The 25,929-nt window shown below is 47.8% G+C and overlaps 1 protein-coding gene and 1 pseudogene across 4 annotated transcripts in view; both read right to left on the minus strand.

Moving 5' to 3' along the window:
- Positions 1 to 24,105, minus strand: part of LOC123059907 (LEAF RUST 10 DISEASE-RESISTANCE LOCUS RECEPTOR-LIKE PROTEIN KINASE-like 1.2) — a 35,264-nt gene extending 11,159 nt beyond the window's left edge. Inside the window, exon 1 of one of the 4 annotated variants that reach the window (XM_044482448.1) lies at positions 23,177 to 24,105. In XM_044482448.1, the coding sequence (XP_044338383.1) occupies positions 23,177 to 24,029 (853 nt within the window). In that variant the 5' untranslated portion in view covers positions 24,030 to 24,105. The other 3 variants (XM_044482450.1, XM_044482449.1, XM_044482451.1) reach the window with 3 other exon arrangements.
- LOC123059908 (LEAF RUST 10 DISEASE-RESISTANCE LOCUS RECEPTOR-LIKE PROTEIN KINASE-like 1.2) lies at positions 17,151 to 18,262 on the minus strand (annotated as a pseudogene).
- Positions 24,106 to 25,929: the final 1,824 nt, after the last annotated feature.

A 25,929-nucleotide genomic window follows, 5' to 3' on the forward strand; every position in this document is an offset into this window, starting at 1 on the left:
AGTTCAGAGTTCAGTCATCGTGACTAGGGACAAGTTCTGTCAGAGGACTTTGTTCTGAACCATACCCCAGTTCAACTGGTTAACGAATGCCTAATGACGTACCTAGTGAGAGCACTGAGCTAACATGATTAATTGCTTGCTTCGATTAGGGAAATCCAAGCAAATTAGGGACTGCGGCTAGCCGAACTAGAATAAAAGATGATTTGACTGGGTGAACTTACCTGGAGGATGAGGAGGGGGCAGTTCCCATTTCAGGAGGAAGCCACTTTGGATGAGCCGCTCGTAGTGGCTCGCGTTCGTCTTGCCAGACGGCAAGCCCAGCACCGGCAAGACGATTGGATCGCAGCCCTCCAAAGCATAGCCGGAGTAGTTCCCGGTGCGGTCGTATGGCACTCCTGCGCGAACAAACGTGTTGCTCGTGTTCACGCACCTCATCGTCTTCGCCTGCACCAGTTCTTTTTCCCGGCATGCCGTCGCCGCGGCCTTCTCCGTGCAGTTGTACAAGATGAGTTCCAGGTTGACGGGGGAGATCTTAAACTGGCGGCCCAGTTTGGCAGAGGTGTTCCAGATCGGCAAGCAGCTGTTGAAGATGCTGGGTGGGTCATGTAATAATTGCAGCTTGCGCAGATCAACGACGCGCAAGTTGCGTTCCTCATAGGACATGTCCATGATTGCAAAGCCGGCGTTGTTGGGCACGGAGCTCGGTAGAAGTGGATAAGTGCTGTTATAGCATGTAAGCTCGAATTCCGGCGGTCCAGGTGAACCACATAATCTTCCCGTGTCCCAATCAGTGAGCCAGAACGGGTGGGAGATGGTGAGGTTGCCGCACTTGGCCGAGCAGCCTTCCACCTGCTGCTCCTCAGCCGCCACGAGCACCAGTGGTAGCCACCAAACCCAGGCGAAGGCGAGGAACCAGCAGCTCGGAGACATGGGCGTAGAAGATTTCAAAGATTGCAGTGCGCACCAAAGGGGATGCATGACTGGGCTACGGGAGATAGGCTAGCTACGCGTAAGATAGAATAGCGTGGTCGAAGCACGAACCATATAAGGGGACGACAAGCAAGACAGAACATTTGACTGGAAAGTTTCTCCAAGCGATCGTCCTCCACGAAATTCCCCAATTGACTGACCCCTTAGACTGGAAAGCAATGACTTATAAACCTGAGGCCTTGAGAGTTACCCCCTTGGCCCGTAAGCCATGACCATGACCAGAGAGACCCCGTATGTGACTTGAACCAGGATGCTTATTAGGTACGCTGGTTCTGTCGGTTCCTGGTACTCCATGCTCTTGTTCTACGGCATTCACACTTGACAGGTAACTATCCGTAGGAATGAAGATCCTTGTACTGATTGGCTATTGGGGTTGCGCATTTTAGAAATTGAGTGCAATTTTCCTGTCTGTGCAGGGGAGACGTCGTCCGTTCAAACCTAGAGCTCACACATTTTACTTTGCGTCATTTTAGCCTCTGTAACGTGCAACTTGGCAAAGTTCTAAATAGTGGTTTTTTCCAAGGACTTGAAAGCATTAAACCCATTTCCAAACTGATTCTTTACAACGTCTTTCTAATATATATTTTTAAGCAACGAGCCTTCTCATGGATTTTCATTATAGAAACCGCCATAACTTTTTAATCCTGTTAAGAAACCAACTATCCAGTGCAACGAGCCTCAAATAAGACTCAAAGATGACACTCGGATAAAAGTACGAGCGAGGATGTGGGTTTATGTATTTGCCTAGGTGACCCAAAACAAGGTTCACAGGCTATGCTGACAAACCCTATTCGACGCCCATTAAAATGTCGGCATAACACAAAAGAGGATGCATAATTGGGTCTAGCACATCTCCTGGTTCGGTCAGTTTTATGTTTTGTTCTTTTCTTTTCATTTTTTGGGAATTTCCTCTAGTTTTCTGTTTTTCTTGTTTCCCATGTTTTTAGGTGGTATTTATTTTTTCTAATTTTCCTTTTTGTATCAGTTTTATATTTATTTTATACATATTTCCTCTTTTGATTATTTTTCTTCGGTTCATTAAAAATTATGAAAACTCTTTAAACATCTGAATATAATTTTCTCCATATGTGAAAAAATAAAATATGTGATGAACATTTTATTTCACATATACAATTTAAAAAAAATTCCATGGATTTTTTATAGATGAATACAATTGTTTGTATGAATGAACATATCTTTCATTTCCCACAATCTCTTGTGCACTTCTTAAAACTGATATTTTGACAACATTTTGAAATCTTATTAAGAAGAATACATTTTTCGCAAAAAGAAACACGGGCTAACATGGGTTGTGGCAACAGCTGGCCCAAATAGCTGCTTGTGGTCGTTTGTCCACCTATTTGACGCCTAAGAACTCCGCTACGCCAGACAGAATTCCACTGTTGTGGGCCAACGCATTGTAATCCAACGGGCTTTAGCTACATGTCAGTCAGCTGAATTTTGATTTCGAGTCAGTCGATTTTGAATGAAGGACGGAGGAGGAAGGGCCTCGTCGGAGAGAAGGAAGGGGCTCGCCGTCAGCACCCTATTATCTATCTTAGGATTCAAGGTGGTTCAGGGGAGGGCGGGGCGGCGAGGCGGTCGCAGGAGCGCCGCCGGCCGCGGGGGGCGGGGGCCGGTGGAAGCTGGCGGCTCAGGGGTCAAATTTGAGGTTGAAGAGAAACAGTGCATGCTCAGAGGTTGAAGATAAAGTTGTGGACGTTGGATCTTGATCCAACGGTTGAAATAGAAAATTGGAAATCGACTGACCCTTTAAATTTTTTGACTGTCTTGTAGCCACTCCCAATCCAACCATCCAAACGTTCCAAATAATTAATATGTTGTCTGAAGCTGAAAGTGTGACTGTGTCTCAAAATGGAAAATTCTGAAAGTGTGACTGGTCTCTGACTGGATTACTGAACAAGTGCGTGATGCCAATTTTGGCTGTTTATACGGCCGACTTCGGGAGCTCAGTTCAGACTAACTAGGGCCTGTTTGATTCACTGGATTTCTAAAATGTAGGAATAAGAAGAACAAAAACTATCAACTTCATCCTAATCCTCGGTTAGTGAGTAGTAACATGTTTGATTGTTTGATCGATTATGGGAATCCATGAAAGTTACTTAGGCACTCCACGTCCTAGCTTAGCTACGAACTTTGATTAAAAGATGATTGGCCGGTGAACTTACGTGTAGGGGGTGGATCCCATGTCAGGAGGAAGCCATCGCTGATGAGCTGCTCGAAGTGGCTCGCGTTCGCCGAGCCCGACGAGCCCATCACCGGCACGACGATAGCATCACAGCCCTCCAAGGCGTAGCCGCCGTAGTTCCCCGTCTCATCGAAACGCACTCCCGCGCGAACAAACACGTTGCTCGCGTTTGCGCATCTCACCTCCACCAGGGCCGCCCTCTTCGTGCACTTGTACAAGATGATGTTCAGGTTGGCAGGGTTGACCTTAAACGGCACTGCCAGCTTGCTGGAGGTGTTCCAATTGGGGAAATTGCAGGTGCCGTTGGTGACGTTGAAGTCTTCTTCTTTGTGTACATCAATGACACGCAAATTGCGGTCCTCGTACGAGATGTCCATGATCGCAAAGCCAGTGAATCCAGAGCTCCGGAGAAATGAAATGTTGTTGTTTGAGCAACTGACCTCAAAATCTAAGGGACCACACGATCTTCCCGCCTCCCTGTCAGCGAGCCAGAACGGGTGGGAGATGGTGAGGTTGCCGCACGTCTTGGCAGAGCTCGAGCAGCCTTCCCCTTCCTGCTCCTCAGCACCAGCGACCGTCAGTGGCATCTCCCATGCTACTACCCAGACGAACACCAAGAACCAGCAGCTGGTAGTAGCCATAGGAGCAGAAAGATTTGGCCGTGGGGCGGTGGAGAAATGTGTATGAGAGGATATCGTGGTTGAAGAAAGATATATGTGGACGGATCCTATGGTGGTACGAACGAGTGACTGGAAAATCGGGGCTAAGCTATCGTCATCCACGAATTCCCTCAACCACCGCTTGGACTTGTAGGCCATGGTTTCTGAATTTCTAATCCTAACACACCATTGACGGGTAAGCCATCAACATGACCTCTGTGTGCCCGCGATGTGACATGAACCTGGATGCTTATAGGCTGTTTGTTTCCATACCAGCTACTCATGCTTTTGTCAGCTATCTAAATACAAGATCCCTTTGACCCTTTATCAAGGAAAATTTAGATAAAATACCAGATTCTAATATCTGTACAACATTCAGACTTTCAGTATCCGATGAAAAAGAAGATCATTTATTGGGTTATTGGTTTGTGCAAGTTAAAGAATATGTGTGTAAAGATCACATATTCACGTACTTTGTCTTTCAAGTACATCTTGTTCATGGATTCCTGGATCATGATAGGTGTGTAAAGATCACATTTTTCAGGGAAAACAAAAACTACCCTCCATCTCAGGCGAGGCCATGCACGGAGTGCGCCTGATATGGGCTGGCAGCATCGCAGCCTTCTCAGAATTGAGGGGAGTAAACCAAGGGTGCGTCTCACGGTGATGTTACAGGACACACAGATTAGCAGCGAGTAACCTCGCTGGAGTTGGTTGGAGCATATAGATCAACGGTGCCTGACAGAAATACTACATTATGCGGGAGGTCGCTTGCCAACGAGCACGAGAACAAAACGAGATGAGATGGAGAAGGGGAGACAGTGGCATGTTGCATCTCAGCCAATGGCGGAGCCAGGATGGGCTGATGACCAGGGTGAAAAACAAAGGGCCGAAAACCCAGTTTCAAGGTATGTTTTCAGCTCTTGGTTGCTTAAACAGAAAACAATAAAAGCAAAATGCTGCTTTTTTTTCAATGTTATATTCCAACTAGACGCGATGCTCATTGTACCAATAATCAATATCACTGGGCTTGAGTTGGACTAATACGAGTGATATTATCAGTTGTTCGAGTTGAAGGACTCGTTTCCGTGGATCCCTTGGTTTGAACTTAAAAAGAAAATGTTATTGTCTTGTTTCGTTTTTGTTTATTCATCTTACGTCCACGTAAAGTTGTAAAATTATATAGATTTTTTTTACTAAATGTCTAAATCGGTTTCCATGTTTATGTTGCAAATGGGGAAGCACAAACAAGAATTAAATATCATCATCATTCATCAAACAGAGGCATCTAAGCAAGCAACAATGAGATTTGGAAGAGGTGAGATGGCAGTTTTGTGGGATGGCCGGATGGGGGAATACCTCCGTGCAACGGCGGAGCTGGGGCCCTGAGGCGGAAGAACGAAGGGACCGGGGTGGGCTGCTCCTGGCCTCCTGCGGTCCTGCCTCCTGGCAAAGGCCGCCTCGCCCGGCATCCTGCCGCCTCCCGGGGTTCGCCGCCTCGACGAACATGTCCACAGCCAAGGAGAAGGGGATCGAAGGGGAGCACGACCGCACGAGCACGACGGCGGGCGGCGGCGGCCTGGCCGGCAGGGTAGGGTTGGCAAACGATAGCTTCTCGGTCGCTAGGTGGTATTGGGCCAGCCTTCTCAGACCTGAGGCCCAGCTAGAGGATTATGAGGAGTGGGCTGCGCCCCAGGCCGATCTAATTTTTCAAACTATGGGCTTGAAATTTTTCTGATGGCCCAGACCATTGCCTGGGCTGCCTGGAGGGGACCCCAGCGCCTCAACAACGGCATTCCGGCAGGCCAAACTGCCTCTTCCATAGCATCGACTGGCTCCCTCTCCTCCAACGTGACGTCGGCACTGCATCTCCTCCGCAGTCCACGGCGGTGGCAGCGCGGCTCTCCTACACAGCAGCATGACGCTTGCTTTCCTCCGCCTCGGCACCGGTCTAGCGGGATAAGTGTCGGCAAATGCGCTTAAAGCAGGATGTATTCTCCTCTCTTTTTGTTCCTCCTAGATGGAGATAGAGGGAGCTCCTAAGTGGCGCCGCTCACGCGCCCCCTGTTCTGGGCCGGCCCTGCTCGATTGCTTCAACCGCCACCTCCCAGATCGCTCTAGCGGGTCGCTTCACCGCCCCACTGCTGCCAGATCGCTCGAGTGGCACAGTACAGGACCAGCCCCTCAAAAAAACTAGTCGTGGTTGGCCAGTTGACTGGTCAACCGGACTTTTAAAAAAATATGATTAAAAAATAAAAATTGTGAATTCGAAATTGTTTATGGATTTTTATTCTTTTTAGCAAACTTCAAAAACGTTCATCGAACTTGAAAAAAGGTCATTGAACTTGAAAAAAAGTTCACCAAATTTGAAAATGTTCAACAAATTTGTAAAAATTCATCATTTTACTTGAAGTTCATCAAATTTGTAGAAAATGTTCGTCCATTTTTAAAAAAGTGTTAATCAATTTCGGAAAAAGTTCAACAAATTTGAAAATAGTTCATCAATTTTGAAAAAACGTTCATCGGATTTGCAAAAAAGTTCATCGATTTTGAAAAAAATTCACGAATTCAAGAAAGGTTCACAAAAAAAGTTCATCAAATTTGAGAAACGTTCATCGGATTTGCAAAAAGTTTATGGATTTTGGAAAAAGTTCACGAATTCAAAAAAGGTTCACAAAAAAAAGTTCATCAAATTTGAGAAACGTTCATCAGATTTGCAAAAAATTTATCGATTTTGAAAAAAGTCCATGAATTCAAAAAAGGTTCACAAAAAAATGTTCGCGAAATCAAAAAAGGTTCACAAAATAGAAAAAAGAACAAACAGAAGAAAACTGGCGAAAAAAAGAAAGAAAAGAAAACAGGTTCACGTTCTTTATTTGAAGAACTGTGAAAGATGCTCTCAATCGCCAAAGGATGTTGACCCCGGTGGTTACTGTGCAGGTAAGGAGACTGTGTGGTGAAGGGTTCGAATCCTCCCCTGTGCACCTTCTTTTGAAAGAATTTCGAGTAGAAGGAAAAAAAAGGGTAAGACGGGCCAGCCCAGTGCGATCTTATACTTAATTAGTAGGAAAAACAAAATTATCCTTCGTAGCTTTTAACTCCACACAAATTTCTTTCTCTATAGGGGAGAAGTCCATTTCAAACCTAGAGTTCACACATTTATTGGGATTATTAGCATTTGCAACGTGCTACTTGGTTGAGTTAGAAGTTGGACTAGTACAAATACTTAATTAGTAGGAAAAACAAAATTATCCTTCGTAGCTTTTAACTCCACACAAATTTCTTTCTCTATAGGGGAGAAGTCCATTTCAAACCTAGAGTTCACACATTTATTGGGATTATTAGCATTTGCAACGTGCTACTTGGTTGAGTTAGAGATTATGAATTTCCAAGAACGTATTTTTAGGGCTTAAATTCTTTTATTCAAACGGCTATCTAAAAACGCGTAGAATCTAAATGCTTAATATATTTTATTCAAGCTTACGGATTGAGTGTTTTTTTAGTAGCTACTGTTCTTAAGCTATGCGCGGGAGCTAGTTGTGGTCCTTTTTTTTTGTGTGTGTTTGTTTGTTTCAGTGTCCTTGTAAGCTTGAACCTGCCGGTCGTTTGGCCAGCTGAACCCTCTCTTGTTATTAATATATTACATGCAGTTCTTCTGCATGGATCAAAAAAGAAGTATCGAGCTTTTTTTTAAGGGTAAGAAGTATGGAGCTAATGTCAAAGATAATATTCTCACCTTGTTTTTTTGAGACAAGATAATATTCTCACCTGATGGCCAATAGCTCAATACCTATCATTGTGGGCCGAAGAGATGTAATTCAGCCGAAAGTCCTATTAGTATATAGATATGGGCTTAACAGGCCGTACGTCCGAAAGTGTATGGAGGACTGGGCTCTGACTGGACTGAACAAGTGCAGCATGCGAATTTCGGCCGCAGTGCTAAAAAAAACAAGATTCAGAGTTTTTTTTCTCTACGTTCAGAAGCCACTTGTTGTATACCCAGTTCCACTTGTCCAATGACGCGTTCATAAAATAAAACTTGTCCAATGGTACACGCGTCTACGTACCTACTTTTTTTTAGATAAGTATACCGTACCTACTTTTTTTTAGATAAGTATACACGTACCTACTTTTTTTTTAGATAAGTGTACACGCACCTACTGACCGCACTCGTTTACATGCCCACCACAAACCGAATCTTCTGGCAGCTACGTACTAGACCTAATACTTGATTCTGTCTTCAAATTTCAATGGACAAACTGCACTAATAACTAGTGCTGTCGCCCCTCTGCTCCCACCGAGATCGAGTAAACCTTGGAACGAAATGCGTAAAAGTTGGGTAAAACCTTGGAACGAACGGAGAAAGGAGACGACCGCGCGCGCGCGTTTACGGGACGATCTCTCGTGCCGGCGCACAGCAATCCACCAGTCAACCGTCAATGGCGCCGCCACCAGCGATGTACTCATCGTGTTATTAGCCGGTCAGCCGCCTGAATATCTACCGGGGGAGAAGAAGAAAAGCCAACGGTGAAATCTTCCAGGGGCCTACGGAAGATCGGGACGGCAATGCATGGCTGGCTAGCGCGACGACAATACGGCACCATGCGGCGGAAATGCAACGAACCAGGGAGGAAGATCAGACTAATAATCAAACGCGCACGTGCCAATACCGCTATCCGTCTCGGCGCCCGCTGATTGGTACAGTCGAGTAGATGCAAGTGGCGGCGTGGGCGAACTCACCGGCGCATGTCGGGCCGCGCAGCTTCCCGCCGGGGCAGAGGCAGGCCAACGCCCCGATCGCGTTCCTGTACCGGCACTGGCCCCCGCTCGCGACGCAGGCGGGGCAGTCGCCGATGCCGCCGGTGCCCGCCCAGTCCAGCAGGAACCCGGCCTTGAGGAGACTGCTGTAGTTGGCCGCCGTCGACACCGCCGCCTCCGAGCCGAGCACCGGGAGGTACGTGTACGTGCAGTTCCCCGTCTGAATCGACGGCGGCGTGTCCCGGTCGTACCTCCCGCCAAGGTAGGCGAAGATGGGTCTATCGCAGGTGGCGGTGGCGTTCGCATACCCGCGCCCGCCCGGCTCCGTCCCCTTGCAGTCGAAGAGGAGGCACAGGGCCATGTTGCTTGGGCTGATGTTGAACGGGCTGAGGGCCAGGCTGGACGACATGTTGAAGTCGGCGCGGCACACGCCGTCCACCCGCCCGGAGAATCTGCTGTGAGAGGCCACGAGGGAGCTGGCGCCGTAGTCGATGCTGAGGACCTGGATGGCGGAGCCACGCATGGACGCCGAGGCGTTGCCGCCGCCACACCAGAGCTCGAAGGCCGGATGGCCACAGGACGGCTCCGGCGGGGGGTGGCTGGGCGCGCCGAGCCAGAACGGGTACTTGATGGTGAAGTTGCCGCACGCCACCGGCTCGCACTCGGCGTCCACCACATGTACATGGTGAAGGAGGAAGAGGAGGAGGAGCGAGGCCGGGAGGCTGACCACGGCCGGAGGCAAGGGATGCGCCGCAGCCATCTAGATTTCTAGAGTGGATGATGTGTGCTGCATGTGTCTCTGGTTGGGATGCGAAACAATGGAGTCTTTGGTGGGAGGATGTAGAAGCTAGCTAGGTGGACGAAAGGGGAAATGCCAATGGTGTGCGCCTTTGTTTGACTGCTCTTTTTCTATACATTGGACTTTCTTTTATCAACAGGACTGGGAAAACCGGTGCTGCCTCCTGACTTTTGAGGGCTGACAGGGGAAAAGAAAGCTCCACCTTGTGTGGTTCTAACAGTGTTATTTTCGAGCTGCATATGTGGTTCCAAATTTGTGATTGCGATGTGTATGTTGCCGGTAATTTAATTCCGGGGTTTATGTCATATGTGCCGGCCGGCCTGCCGCATATGTGGACAACTCCTCCATCATGTGACTGTGATGAGCTATTACTAGTGAAAGGTTGGTGATGTTTGTGATCAGGAGGAAGGTAGAAGAAAGTCATGGATTAGTTTGTAGGTGGATGGAACTACCTTATCCCAAAAGCATCACATCAGGATAAATTTGGGGCAGTGTTCTTTTGCGATAATCATACTTCAGTTTTTTTTTTTGGGTAGCAACTAAAGCTTATTCATCTACCAAATGACGGGCGACTATGTGTTCTTCCAATTTCGGCCGATTTCACGAATTTCGGTGATATTTTGGCAAAATGTTGCATGGAATTTGATCATTGAGGGTTGAAGACACATTTCTAAATAGGTTTTCAAATTTCAGAACATCTTTGGGTTCCAAAATTCCACCCGAAACAAATAATAAACCATGGGAAAATAGCTGACTGTGCCCGACAACTAACTTTCTTGTTAGCAACATTTTGACTGATTGTACTTGAAACCTTTGATGTATAAAGCTCTTTAAGTTCAACGCAAAAACAAGTACCTCGCCTTAGAAGGGACAGGGGAGAAAAGGGACAACCCCCACGCAATGGTGGAACTAGGCCGTCGTTGGGTCCCGGGCTACTTGTAAGGATTGCTACTATAGTACCTCAATATAACAATCAATTAAAGGATTTTGGTGTCACGATTTGGATGGGGGAACCTATTATCGTCTTCGCCTCTAACTTCGCACACTTGTCAGACAATCTATTGTATCGATGTCGATGTCAGTGACCATAATAGACTACCCAATGCCACCCCAACGATGTATTTAGTGTCTTAGGAGAATATTGCCCGCATGTAAATATCAGGACAACACTAGCTGGCTATAGTGTGTTTGCTATGTATTGCCTGTAGCGAAGAATATAGTGTATTTGCTACAAATTGCGTGCTCCTGCACTTCTTTGCGCTTAGATTTTCCTTGCCTAGTACAGTACTATTAGGTGCGATTTTGTTTTATTTCTTTTCAGGTTTTCTATAGGAGAGCCTACATAGCAGTAGCTACTCCTGGTTTTTCCACGGTGGTCATTTTTTCTCCACCGGTTTCTTTAATTTTTTTTTGTGTTTTTCCTTTTTAATTTTTTTTACATAAAAGTCAAAAACACTTCTTAATTACTAAACTTTTGCATTCCCGAACAATTTTCTAATTCATAGTTTTATTAAACTTTTTACTTTTTTCAGTTTCAGTTTTATGAAAAATCAGGAACTGATCTTTTTTAAAACTCGTAATTTTTTGTCATAAGGACATTATTCAAAATATTTGAAATTTACTCCCTCCGTCCCATAATGTAAGACGTTTTTTGTCCCATAATGTAAGACGTTTTTTGAGTCAAAAAACGTCTTACATTATGGGAAGGAGGGAGTATAGTTTTTTCGTATATTATTTAAATTACGAAATTGTATTGAAAAAACTAATATTTCTATTCAATATTTTTTCATAATATTTACATTTTTAAAAATGGAAATGTTTTCTAATTTTTTTGAGCATTTTTACTTGAAAATCCATACATTGTTTATAAATTCACGAATATTTTTTAATCTGGCCATAAAAAACATAGCTTTTTATTAGGGAATAAACGACAGCCAATATTTCTCTAAGCCACATCTGCAGGGTTTTTTGAATATCGAGCGGAAAAAAATCACCTGTACGCGTGCTAGCCAGGTTACCTAATTAGGAATATTGGGCTGCAGCCCACATATCCTGCGTGGGCGATTTGCCTTCTATTCAGCCCACATATCCTGCGTGGGTTTTTTTTCAATTCTAGAAAAAAAGGACTAGTGCAACGCTGGTATACTGCGAAAGTGCAGTGAACAAAGGAAAATCAAACAAAGCATGTACTACGTGCCCATATATAGGCAAAGTGGCAGCGTTGCACGTCGTACTTACCGGCGCATGTGGAGCCGCGAAGCTCCCCCTCGCCGGGGCAGAGGCAGCCGAACGCCGCCGTCGCGTTGCTGTACCGGCACTGCCCACCGCTGGCGCCGCAGGCTACGCAGTCGCCAAAGCCGATGCCCGCCCACTGCAGCTGGAACCCGGCCTTCAGAAGCCGGGTGTAGTCTGCAGCCGTCGTGGCCGGCGTTGCCGCCACCTCCGACGCGAGCGCCGGCAGGTACGAGTACGTGCAGCTCGCCGGGATCGTCGGCATCGTGTCCCGGTCGTAGACTCCGCCGAGGCACGCATAGGCAGGTCTACCGCAGCCGGCGGTGGCGTTCACGAAGCCGCGCCCGATGGGCTCCGTCCCGTTGCAGTCGTGCAGGAAGTAGAGGGCACGGCTGCCTGGGCTGACCCTGAAGGGGCTGAGGGCTAGGCTGGAGGAGACGTTGAAGTCGGCGCGGCACACGGAGGCGCCCGCGGCGGCCAGCCTGCTGTCGGAGGCCACCAAGGTGTTGCGGCCGTAGTCAATGCTGAGGACTTGGATGGCGGAGCTCCTCATGGAGGCCGTGAATGCGCTGCCGTGGCCGCCGCTGCACCAGAGCTGGAGAGCCGGGTGGCCGCAGGAGGGCTCCGGCGTGGGGCGGTTGGGGGCGCCCAGCCAAAAGGGGTACCTGATGGTGAGGTTCCCGCACGCCGCCGGCTCGCACTCGGCGTCCACCGCCACACGGACAAGGAGCAGGAAGGAGGACAACAGTAGCGGGAGGATGAGCACGGCCGGAGGCATCATGCAAGCGCGCATCTAGCTAGCTTGTCAATGGCAGATGGGTGGTGTCTGTGTCTCTACTTGCGAGTGTGAAGCAATGGAGTCATCGGAGGGAAGATGTAGAAACGAACGGTGTGGTTTGTTTGACTAGTCTTTCATGCATGTCTGACTTTCTTTTTGAAATAGTGTTTTTTAATTCTGGCGAAAATCAACGTGAAATTTTAAAGGTCTAAAAAAATGACACAGCCAGAGACCAGAGGCTGCTAACCAGCCCCCTTTTGGACTTCTTTCCATTTGACTCAGTTTTCAAATGCCATGTTTCAGTTAGTTTGGGATTTTGATTTGGGTTTATATATGATCAAGATAGAATATTTCTTCATGTATGATGCCCGTCAGAAGAATTGTGTGCGGGATAAAGCAAAAACAACTGACCCATCACTAATGCATGCACTTTATATTCCTTGTGAAGGGGACTAAGAGTATCTCCGGCAGTTCTCGCGAAAACCTCCCCTACAAGCGTGTTTAGGGCTTCTTTCAATAAATTTGTTGGATGTCAAAGGTGTACGGGACATGAAAATTCAGGCGGTTGACTATCGTCAACGGCAAATGAGTTAGAGGGAAACTTACACCTCTTCCTCTTTATGAGGGGAGATGAGGTGTTTTTAAGGAGAGATCCAGAAATTTTTGGCCACCTTCTTGTAAACTCGAGCTGCCGGCGCTCCTCGACGATGAGCTCTAGATGCAGCCGACGAAGCTCGACCCTGTACTCTTTATCGCCGCGCGCCGCCTCAAGTCCCTTAAATGGCCTCCTGATTCTCCCACAACTCATAGCAGGAGACCACTCGGGGGTCAATCTCGACCGGCGCCGAGACCTCGTCACTGCCTATGGGGAAGTTGATGTCCGCCCGACTATCGTAGAGACTCACTGCCTTCTTGTCACACGCCCTCACCACGTACTCCGCTGACCGGAAGGAGCCAGGCTAGTATCATCGGCTGGTGTCCACGTCCATTTCGACACCCACGCCCCCACGACTGCAGCTGCATACCGTGATACTTATTCTTCAGCGGCGACAACAGTGGTAGGTTGGTGGTGAGGGAGTGAGACGGCGGAGCCGCCACGTGATGACGGGTCGGCGGTGTGATGCGGCGTGGATCCGCGTTTGGAGTCGGTGGGGGTGACCTCCGACGGCTAGATCCCGCCATTTCAGGACGGCGCCGACCGATTGGAAGCATTGACGGAGGCACGAGGGTGGCTGCGGTGCAGGTGAGGGGGAGGGGGTGCGGGGTGGATTTGGGCAGCGTCAGCATAGATATGCTGCGAGAGAGCGAGAATAGCGGAGTGGCACGAAGGGTATTTTTTTTTTCAAGAAGCGATGCTACTCGAGTAAATTTAAGCGGCGGCCGAGGGGATGATTTTTTTATGGGCTAAAGCCGATAAAGGGTCATTTAGGTCCGATTTTACCTTGAAAACCTAAATTTATGCTAACTAATTTTGAGAGATCGGGTAGCGACTTAATGTATAGATCAACCGATGTACATTCCTTCCAAAGAAAATGTCTCTGTTATTCGCAAAAAAAAGTCTCTGTTGGAAATCGTGACGCTGAATTTGCTGGTCAAAATTATGGATGATCTGGGTATGTTATCCTACCACTTCGGCTGCTATGGAGGGAAAACTCAAGTCAACAGATTAACCAGTCAATCGGTAACACTGGCCCGTTCAAGCTAATCTTATTTATCACCACACTGCTAAGCATGCAAGGTACTGAAAGACCAGAAAATAACAATCTGCGGAAGAAACTATAACAGGCACTCGAATCGCATTCGCATGGAGAATCAGGGGAGGTGTCGAGCAACTCACCGTAGTCACCGCACGTGGCCGGGTGCATGCGGCCGCCGGGGCAGAGGCACCCGAACGCGTTGGCGCCGGGCTCGTACCGGCACCCCCCGCCGGTTGCGGCGCACGCGGCGCAGTCCCCGGGCACCGCCCACTCAAGCAGGAACCCGCGCCTGACGATCCCGGAGTAGTCACCCCACGCCCGCAGCTCCGACCCGGGCAGCACCGGCACCACCGAGTACTTGCACTCCGCCGGCCCCGCCGGCCGGGCCTCGTACCTCCGCCCGATGTGCACGGACCACGCGCCGCTGACTGTGCCGGAGCAGTTGTTAAGCCAGAGCGAACCGCGGCGGGGCGCGCGAGCAGTTGTTGCAGAAGAAGAGCTCCCAGTTGGCGCCGCTGACGGCCAGCGGCGACAGCGCGAGGCTGCTGGACACGTTGTACCGCGTGGAGCGGCAGGGGTCGCCGCTGCCTGACACGAGGTTGCTGTGGAAGGCCACGACGGAGCGGTTGCGCTCGGGCGCCAAGCAGAGGCAGGAACAATAGTAGCACGAGCAGCATCTCGGATCGAATGGCGAAACAGGAGGATATTTTTGGGGTATTTTATGATTGGGTGAATGAGACTGGATCGTACTAGTAGTAATTTGTAAGCGGCCGGCCGGGGTGGTCGTCCATGGGAGAGGAGGTAGCGGGCGAAGGGAGCAGCCGATTTGTGCGACATTTTGGCGCTTGATTACGGAGGCTACAGAGGTTGGTCAGCAGTCCTACGTTAGAACTCGGGGAAGATAGTCTTGATCGATCCTCACGGCGTTATTCAGCTATATTTTCGAATGACTTTCGTGCATGCGTGCGAAAATTGGGAGCGGAACGTGTCTCAGATACTAACTGCAAAGATTTTTTTGAAGGATGCAACGCCAGCGGGGAAGGTTTCCCAATTTAAGCTGAATACTCCCTTGGTTCCTAAATATAACTTTATTTTAGAGATTTTACTATGAACTACATACGGAGCAAAATAAGTGAATGTACACTCTAATTTATGCATATATTTTGATTTTACATGGGAAACATCTTCCATCCTTTCTTTGACTCTTTTTCTTTCTTTACATGGGAAATTATCCCAAATGAGAAATGAATACGTGTGGAAGTTATAATTGTAAATAAACCAGGATCGAATCTATCGAAGCATTGGTTTATACGTTCATTTTAGTTTCGACTTTAGGGATAATTTTTTTCACTATCTTCTTCCGAGAACCACCTAAGGTTCCACCAACTCCAACTAAAAGAATAAAATAATTTCATTTAAGTAAGAAGTCTCCGGATAGGGGGACTTCTTACTTAAATTAGTCTCAGTGTTCTTCAAATGGATCTCTTAATTGTTGAGAGGGTTGCCCAAATGCGATATATAAGGCATATCCAGTAAAGATTACAAGTAAACCAGATATGGAGATGGCGACTAAAGTTGTTGTTTCTATTTTTATAGAATTTTAAGATTACAATGGATCTACGAAAAGATCGTGTATTTACAACTACAACGGAATAGTATACAATGTCAACACCAATGATTAAATAGAATTTATGGCTACACAAACCATTGAAGATAGTTTTAAACCTAGGCCAAAACGAACTGGTGCAGGTAGTTTACTGAAACTCTTGAATTCGGAATATGAGAAAGTCGCCCCGGGTTGGGGGGGTACTCCTTTTATGGGGGTCGCAATGGCTACATATCTCACTGGTTTGGCGTAATTTTTCCGCCGTGTACATATTCCTATAATAATAGTGTTTCTCCATAGTCGGTCAGACAATTATTATCAGACAAAAAGAGGGGACTTGTTACTTTCAAAGAAGACTACCAAATAGGGAAACGACCACCAAATCCGTAAAGAAACAAAATAATAATTGAGCTAAGTGCACTTGTTACTTTCAAAGAAAGTGGATATGTCACTTGCTCCGGGGACTTTGCATCGAACAAGATGCACACATCCCAAGTCATCAATAGGCCATCTAAAATTGCATCACCACTTGATTTGCTAGTGCAACCAATATTTTGGTCACTTTAGATATGATTTTACACGACTATATAATCACATGGGGAGGGAGGAGAAAAAAAATGTGTAGATGAATGTTACCATGTCAACCCATATATTTACACACAACAGCTACTTGTAAGTCATCTGAAAATAGTCGATTTTGGAAGGAAGGAGCGGTCAGAAGGTAAGAAGAATCAGTCGCTGGCTTGCCGGAGAAGCCCTCTGGGTCTATGTCACCCTGTTATTTATCTTAGGGGTGGGTTCGCGCGCAGGGGGGGGGGGGGGGGGGGGGGGTATACAGGTTCGTCGAAAAAATGGTTCACGACCAGGGTTAGAGATGGGGCAGAGCAGCGCAACGTGGGAGCACGCCGGCTGCAGGCGGTTAGGCCTACGGTGGCTTGGCAGTTAGAGGTGGAAGAGGGCGGTCTGGAGATTGAAGACACCCATCTAGCATTTACTAGAAACTAATCGACCGACCCAAAAAAATTGGGTCAGTCAATTGGCTTAAAATATGGAAGGGCAAAAGGAGGGTTTACAATTTGGAATGTAGACATATTTAATTTGCGCCTCCCTAAAATGACTCGAAATTTGGAATCCCGAAATTATTCTGTAATTTTCCTGGATAAAGTCCATCATTTTGTGACAAAATTGAGCACCTAATCTTATTTTGTAAACGTGGGTTTGAACTAGTAGTATACGAGTACATGGTAATACTACTATATGAGATACTCCCTCCGTTCCAAATTACTTGTCTTAGATTTGTCTAGATACGGAGATATCTAACACTAAAATGAGTCTAAATACATCTGTATCTAGACAAATCCAAGACAAGTAATTCAGAACGGAGGAAGTATTTTAAAAAGAGGTAAAAACGAGTGTTGAATTGATTACCTTTTTCTGCGGGGGTGATGAATTGATCACCGCAGATTAAGGGGCCGTCAGACATGCCGCTGGGACATTGTCAATCGAAGATGTCGTAGGTGGGGTTGATCCGGCAAAGCCCACCGGTGTCCCTGCACGCTGTGCACTCGCCGGCCGTGTACTCGAGACGAAACCCGCGCTCCATCAGCTTGTGGTAGTTAGCCGCGGTCGCCCCGGGGTACCCCCATCACCGGCGCCATCATCGACACCGAGCAGTTTCCCGGCACCAGCGGCCATTTGTCGTCGAGCTTGTAACCCCCGGCAAGCCACGCGAACGAGTTGCTGTCGCAGCTCAAGGGCGCCCACGTAGGTGGCTGCTGCGCCGCCTGCAGGCCGATGCAGTCGTAGAGGAAGAAGAGCTCCCGGTTGGCGGCGCTGATGCTAAAGGGCGCGAGGCCGAGGTCGGAGGAGACGTTGACTTGGAGCTCGGAGTCGCAGGTGCTGTGTGAGAGCTCGACGTTGGTGACCCGGAACGAGCTGTCCTCGTAGGAGATGTCCAGGATCTTGTACGTCCAGATGGAGTTCTTGAGGGAGGCCGTGCCGTTGCCGTCGCACGTGACCTGGAAGGCCCGGTAGCCGCGTGCCGCCGAGCCAGAACGGGTACTCGATGCGCAGGCCGCCGCACATCACCGGGCCGCAGGAGGAGGAGGACGACGGCAACAACGTCGAGGTGGTGGTGTTTGTGGCGTGTGTGGCAAGGACGGTAGTCAGCAGTAGTATGGCTGAGCAGAGCACGCCGGCGGGCGCCGGGACACGAAATGGATTCATTGGTCTTGTTGCGGCCGAAGGGAGAAGGGAGGCTCCCGAAGGCGCAGAGAGGGAGGCGAGCAGTTGATGTGATGATGAGAAGTTGAGAAGGAGAAGAAGCAGCGGGACATTCATGCATGCGGCCATGGTTGCCGGCTGTGTTGACGATTCGTGGTCACGGAGTTTGACTGAAGTGGACGCCACCACCTCGCCGGCGAGTGGCCGAGTGGGAGCTCACCCGCCACGTGGGTCCTCACGGCGGCGCTGGCCCGGTTGCCAGTGGCCGGAGGAAGGTCGTCGGTCCGGGTCTGGGTTTGAACGCATCCCTACCTACTGCACGGGAAAACCACCTTTCTTCTTCTACCCTTTTCCGCGAGCAAGTAAAGTAAAACAGCCGCGTGCTCTGGTCGTTACCGTATCCTTCTCCTGTGGCTGTGTGCGAATAATGCATACAGTGACGGCCGGGGGAGAAGGGATCATTTTGATCCGACTTTCCGCGTTCACGGGAGAAGGTGGTAATGGTATCATTCGTACGCGTGGACGACCGTCTTATTTTTCTCACACGCGCTGTAATAATTTATTGTAAGAGTATCTTTAACAGGCGCGTCAAACTAGCGCCGCGCCGCAAAATCCCTCTTTTAGCGCGCGTGCAACTGGAATAGCTGCTCCAGCAGGCGCGCGAAAACCGCGCGCGCGGCATACGTAGTCCAGCGCGCGGGCCGAAACGCAATCACGCGCCGCTTATTTGCTGCGCCCGCTCCTGTGCGCTGGACTCTCGCGCGCTCGCTCGCACCTCCCACCCCCCCTCCAGCCGCGCCGACCGCGCCACCCGGCGACCGTTCCGGCGCTTCCCCGGCCTATCCCCCCCCCTCCCCCCCCCGCGCGCTTTCTCCGGCCCCCCTCTAGGCCCGCCGCCCCGCGCGCATGCTGGTCCGCCGACGAATAGCGCCCGCATGCTCGCTGCCGCTCGGCGCCCGCTAGGTGTTCGACAAAACGCCTAGAAGGTATGTATTGCTCAAAAGCCATGAATTTCGTGCATGTTGATTGTAATTTTTTATTTATAGCATAATATTCAACATTATAGATGAGTTCCTCGTATGATTCTTCCGAAGAAGAATTTGATATGGAAGAGGAGGAGGATCTTGCAATGATCCTAGCTATGCATATTAATAAAAAACCAAAACATGGTGGTTCGGTTATGGGTCGGCAAAAAATTTGGAGGGATAGGATCGATGCCCACAACAGATTGATCAGGCATTATTTTGCGGAGAATCCCACATACCCCGAGTCATATTTTCGTCGCTGATTTAGGATGAGCACCGAGTTGTTCAGGCGCATTGCAGAGAAACTAGCGAGCCATGACCGCTTTTTTCAGCAAAGGAGGAATGCCGCCGGAGAGCTCGGGCATAGCACTTTTCAGAAGGTGACAACCGCTTTGCGTATGTTGGCATACGGTATACCGGCTGATCTAGTTGATGATCACTTGGCTATGGGTGAGAGCCAAACCATCATGTGTGTCAAGCGCTTCGCAGTCGGAATTGTGCAAGTGTTTGGCGAGGAGTATTTGAGATCTCCCAACGCTGAAGACGTCGCAAGGCTTTTGGCGATGAACAAAGCTCGCGGCTTTCCTGGCATGCTTGGCTCAATAGATTGCATGCATTGGAGTTGGAAGAATTGTCCAAAGGCATGGCATGGGCAATTCCACGGCCAAAAAAAGGGTTCCACTATAATCCTTGAAACGGTGGCCGATCAAGAGACGTGGATTTGGCATGCATTCTTTGGAATGCCTGGATCTTTGAGTGACATCAATGTTGTCAACCGGTCACCACTGATGAGTAAGATTGCAAATGGGGAGTTGTCACCGGTGCAGTTTGTAGCAAATGGCCGTACATACAACTATGGCTATTATCTAGCGGATGGCATCTATCCAATGTGGCAAACCTTTGTCAAGCCGTTGAAAAAGCCAGAAGGTAAGAAAAATCTTGATTTCCATAATGCTCAGGCGACAGCTAGAAAAGATGTGGAGAGAGCTTTTGGGATTTTGCAAGCCCAATTTGCTATTGTGAGAGGACCGGCTAGATTTTGGGATCAAAAGATGCTTTGGTACATAATGCACGCTTGTGTGATCATGCACAACATGATCATCGAGAATGAGCGTGGCCAAGATGTAGACTACTCTCAGTATGAGCTCTTGGGATATCCCGTGCGAGTGCGACGGAGGGCTGAAAGGGTGGTCCATTTTGTTGCCTCCTATCATGCCATTTGACGTCCTGCAGCGCATAATGATTTTCATAAGGATCTCATTGAGGAGTGGTGGGCATGGAATGGACGACAAAGAGCATCATGATTTGTGCGTTCGTTATTGTATTGTTGAACTATTTATTGTGTTTAATTGCACTATTTGTTGTATTGAACGATTAACTGTTTGTTTGAGTTGTAATAAACGAAATTGAACTATTTATTTTTGTTTGTTTTTGACTTTTTTGCTTTTGTTTCTGAATGCATATGTTGTTTGTGCGAGTCGCGCGCGCTGCATTTTAGCGCGGCTACTGGAGCCAGCGCTGCGCGCCGCGCCAAACCAGGCGATGTGCGCGTGGCATATGTGTTTTTTACGCGCGGCACGACCGACGCCTGTTGGAGATGCTCTAAACGAATGCTTGCATGTTAAGCATCGATGTCAAAAAAAGAAAGAGCAAGTTAAGCCTCTGTATACGTACGTAGACTTGACTCAGGAGGAGTCCTCCCCCTCCGTATCGGACAAGACGCGTTACGCCTGCATGCATGCATCGACGTGGGACCTATCCGACCAAATCAGTGCATGGTTCTACCATCTACTCCTAGAGCGCCACCACACGGGGCGGCGCCACGGCGTTCCAGCCGCCGTCGCCGGCACGGCATGGTTGACTACGAGTGAAGGAACGAAGATGATAAAGCAGGGAGCTAGCCTTTGTCTTCACCATGTTCTCGGTCTCTTTCTCGTGTTTCTCCGCACGTTCATGATCTAGACACCTTCCGACTTTAATATCTTGATGACCGCTGCTCTCGTCAAGCATGCTAGTAGTCGGTTCCTTTTTCTTCTCCACCCTCAAGATCCAGGTCTATCGCTACGACCGCCATGGTTCATTGCCATCGCCGGAGGAGGTTAGGATGATCAAGGGTGGTGTTCAATCTAGGGTTTCTGCATTTCTTATGTTTATTTTTTGGTCGAAGCTCGTTAAGTTTTTATTCAAAGGCCTGTATAGTTAGTTGAAAGTTTTAGTGTTTTCGGCAGAGATCTCGTGGAGCAACAATTGAAAGCTTAACCTTTTTGTTTCTTAAAATGCTTATAAGTAATAGTGGTGCTTTGAGGATTGTTTGTTGAAAGTTTGATGAATGTTAGTGTTGGACTAAATCCAATTAACTAATAACGGTTCACTCGCTTTTCTTTTATAAGGGCTGTTCTTTTCTTGGCTATGGCCTCAACATTTCCCGCGAGAAACAAGGCTATGGTTCAGTAGTGCCATCATTGGCAACAAACCCACAATATATATGTTCTCACTAAACACTGAGTGGTCACAACCGGCTATGAAGTACATGTCGGAAAACATGAAAGTTGAGGCAGTTGTCTATTGAATATCCACCCAAAAGTAAAAGCGAATGCTTGGGCAAAACAAGGGAGGCTGTCGAAAGTGATTGATGCTACGGTTTACTGCAAAGGACGCTGGTACACACACGACAAGATCTGAACGATTTTCAGACGATGCAGTAGATCACACCGTTCATGCATAGAGCAATAACTGGATATAGCACCGTTAATAATTCCACCGTCCACAGTTTGTGCGGTTAGCTGCCGTCCACATAGTAGTTTTCTATCGCAAATTACCAGTCACCCCACGTCGGGGCGGTGCTGGAGTACATTCCAGTAATGCTACACATACAAACAAGTTACAGGATTATACAAAGAGGGTTAACTTGATTGGTCAATAGGTGAGGGAGGTGGCCCACCCTCCTGTAAAATCATGTATTTCTTTGTAGGTCTAGCATTTTTGGAGTACATTCATAGCAACTTGTTTCTTTGAGTTTAGGCTAATGTTGGTGTCCTTTGTCTCAGGCCACCAGCACTACTGCACTAGTACATATGGTCTAACTTTTTAAAACCTTTTTTGGGTGCGTACCAGAGCTAGTTTGAAGTTTGAACTAAAGTGGCAGACTTTGAAAAAAATCGTTCTCTCTCTCTCTCTAAAAAAATGATTTAGTACGGGAAATGGGACTGCCAAACAATAATACTATAGGGTAACAGAAAGGTGCAGAGAACAATCTCAGCTGATTGAACGAATAAGGCTAATCCTAACTAGTTGCACGCGCAGCGCATATCTCAGCCGCAGCAGCAAAATAGGATCTGAACCATTTGCATGTGCATGCCCCTCTTTCTCTCCTTTTCATCACCTGACACATGCATGCATATAGTGTCCTTCCTCTCTCCTCAAACTTTATTACTTCTAATTTTCTTCTCACAGTTTAGATGATTCATTTCTTTATAATCATAATTTTATTTCTGGAACTTTTAATATATTTGAACTATTGACATTAAGATCTTTAGAACAAGATCAGTCTTGGATAGTTTTTAAACACATTTTTGTTAACTAAAAGTCTAAAACTGAAATATGATTGTTTAGTAGGTTATCAGTGTTTTTACTGACGAACTTTGCTGAAAACAGTGAAGAACTTCTCATTTTTATTGTAATGTGCAAAATAAACAGAATCAGAAGGTGAAGAACTTTTTAAACTGTGGGTTTGCACTTTGTTAGAAATATTAAAGAACTTTGCTAGAAAATGTATTTGAAACAAAAGAACTTTATAAACAGCTTGCCTGAACATTTTTGTGAGGTACATGAAACTTGTTTGAGCCACAGACAATCTAAGTTTATCGAACTTGATGAAAATTTTCAAACTAGTTCAAATATATTCAACATCGGTCTTGTTCTAAAGGTCTTTGCATCAGAAGTTCAAATATGTAAAAAATAATAAATATGAAATATTGGTTTAGAAGGTATAAATGATTTAAGTTTACAAAGAGGTAATAAAATAATGGGTTTGTTTGAGAGAGAGAAGAGAGAGGTACAAGCACTGTTGATTTGACATGCATGTAGGACAGCTGATTTGACTTGCATGCAAGATGGATGGACTGGATATGGGTTGTGCACGTAATGGGTCAGACAAAATCCACACTCCTGATTGAAGGCGATCGAAACAGTGTTGCGTACCTGAAGATTTGGGTGTGGCCCATGCAGCAGGAGTCGTTGCAGTTCTAAAGCACGTGAAAGTCCATGCGTCTCGCGCCGCCTGCCGACGGTGACCGCACAGGCCGCCGGATTTCTCGCAGCCGCCGCACTCCCCGCTCGCCTCCGGCCTCCAGCTCAGCTCGAACCCCATGTTCAGCGCCGGTATGACGGCGTCCAGCGGGCCGCTGGCTGCTGTCCCCGTCCTGCCGAGCAGGGACCTCCTGAGCACCGGCATCCCCACCACGTCCTGGCACAGCCCGGCGTAGCTGTACGGCGTGAGGTCGTCGCCGTCCCGGAAGACGTACGAGTGGTGCCGGCCGTCGCCCTCCAGGCACGCCACCTGGTGCGCCGGGATGCCGATGAAGGAACAGTGGATGAAGAAGGTGAGGTTGGCGTCCCTGGCCGTGAGCGACAGCGGCGAGCCGTCCGGGAGCGTGAGGTTGCGGCCGACGAGCGGGCACGTGTTGGACCGGGAGAAGACGCCCAGGTCGAACAGGGACACCGTGCGGTCGCCGTAGAGGATGTGCGTCACCGCGTAGTCGCCCGACGGGAGCCGCAGGACCGGCGTGTCGCGCCGGCACTCCAGCCGGAGGCTCGGGTACCCACAGTGGTGGGAGCCGTTCAATGTGCCGTTCCCGCCGTCGATCCAAAACGGGTACCGGATGTCCACGGCGTGGCCGCAGCGGTACAACGGGCAGGCGGACGTGGTGCCGGTGGTGTTGTTGTTTGGATTTGGGACTCTCTCCGTGGCCGCGACGCCGGCGGCGACGACGATGCTAGACATGAAGAGGAAAAAGTGGAGAGGACAGGTAACTGGGAGCGTCGCCGTCGCCATTGTTGCACTCTGCTCACGTATGGCTTTGGCTTTGCCTCTGCGACATGAGATTCCATCAATTCTTGTTGAACCAGCAACCGGGAGTAAGATCATGCGTAATTGACTGTTACCATTTCGCGCGGGCAACTCCATTTCATCCAAGATGTGTGACGACGAACTGAAGAGAGAGATGTGTGAAGATATTTGCTGAAATCCTGCCAACGTACAAATTCCATATACCCCGTTCTTTTATATAAGGTGTATTTTTTTTAAGTCAAACGAGTTCAAGTTTGACCGAGTTTTTAGGAAAATATATCAGCATTCACAATACGAAATTTATATCATTTGATCCATTCATGAAAAATAGTTTCATATTTTATCTACTAGATATTGCAGATGTTGTTATTTTATCTTTTTTTTTTGAAATGAGATGGGTTTCCCCTGCCACAACCTTTTATTGAAAAAGCTAAGGCTACAGCGGTTCAGACTACTACAGTTCAAAGGACACGGCTTGTAGTTTAAAGCTAATTGCAACAGCCCTACTTATTACAACCGCCAAAGGCAGCAAAAGACCACACCCAGTTCAAAGCTACAACAATAGGAGATCCTACACTATAGCTTCAGGAGGGTATGTAGGACTAATTTCCACGCGATCCTAAGCAATTCTCCTCACCGATGATCGAGAAGTCTTAGGCACTCGAGGAGCAGTGTAGCTTGAGCATCCGTACCTCCAAATGTTGGGCATTGCATCATTGGCAATTCAAATGGGGTTTTGGAACAAAGTACATGCAATGCTACAAATCCAGATTCAGAACATATAGAAGAGATCAAGGAAAAGAATATAATGGAATTCCTGGAGGGGGGGGGGGGGGGGGGGGGGGGGCTTTGCCCCCTAATGATCTAAAATATCCATATTGCAGACCGTGAAGCACCCAAACCTCACTGGGTATCATATCAGTTTGAAGGGAATATTAGGATTCTGCTTGAATTTATGGACTCGGGATTTCTTGAAGGCTGGCTCATCACTGACGAGACAGTGACGGGACACTGACCAGAGACAAGTTTGTTCCAAAAGCTGCCTCTAATTTCATAATCCAATCTGGTGGTTAAACAGACGCTATCAGCTATTGCCTATTTACACATCCGAAAAATTGTTCATCGAGATATTAAACCAGGCAACACCCTGGTTGATGATGCTAACAGAGTAATTAAAGATTGCCAACTTCGGAGGTTGGTCCCATGCTTAGCTCCACAACCTGCAATGCTAGCTAGGTTTTGAATGTCTTGGTCGAGCCCGCCCAGCCGGTTCCGTGTCTTCCTCTCTTAAAGATGTATGATGAAAATACGCCTTCTACTGCTTTCACTTATATTGAGACTCTCCACTGTTGTATTTTGGAAGAGGCAGAGACCGGGCTAGTTTACCTAGTGTTTAGCCAGTGCGAGGGCTGACGACATTGGATATTGGCAAGGAAGAGATATAAAGGGGTATTGTAACTGAGATATCACATATGAGAGTAGAAATACAACATGCGTGCTTTGCCTCCTATACTCCTATACCATCAATACCAGAATGGTTGATTTCTAACAACTACTACCTACTCTAATGCATCCATCCGATCAATTCCATAAGCAGAGCACGCAGAGTAACTGGCATTGGCCGTTAGTGACCAGTTGGTCGTGTCCTTAGCATCAGTTAGGTCCTCACATAGCGTGACAAATTGCGTTAGCTGATCCTCATTGCTCATCCTTTGCAAACCTTGCATCCAGCGATCATTCGTCAACACCTTCTTGGCCGTAATTTTCTTGAAACGGGCCAGCTTAAAGATCTCCGGGGCAACAGAACATATGAGGACTTTCATGATTTATTTTATAATGAGAAAATATAAGTACTGAAGTACTCCGCATTCAGAAATCTACAAGC

The sequence above is a fragment of the Triticum aestivum genome, chromosome 3A, assembly GCF_018294505.1.
Source record: "Triticum aestivum cultivar Chinese Spring chromosome 3A, IWGSC CS RefSeq v2.1, whole genome shotgun sequence".
In the NCBI taxonomy this organism is placed as follows: domain Eukaryota; kingdom Viridiplantae; phylum Streptophyta; class Magnoliopsida; order Poales; family Poaceae; genus Triticum; species Triticum aestivum.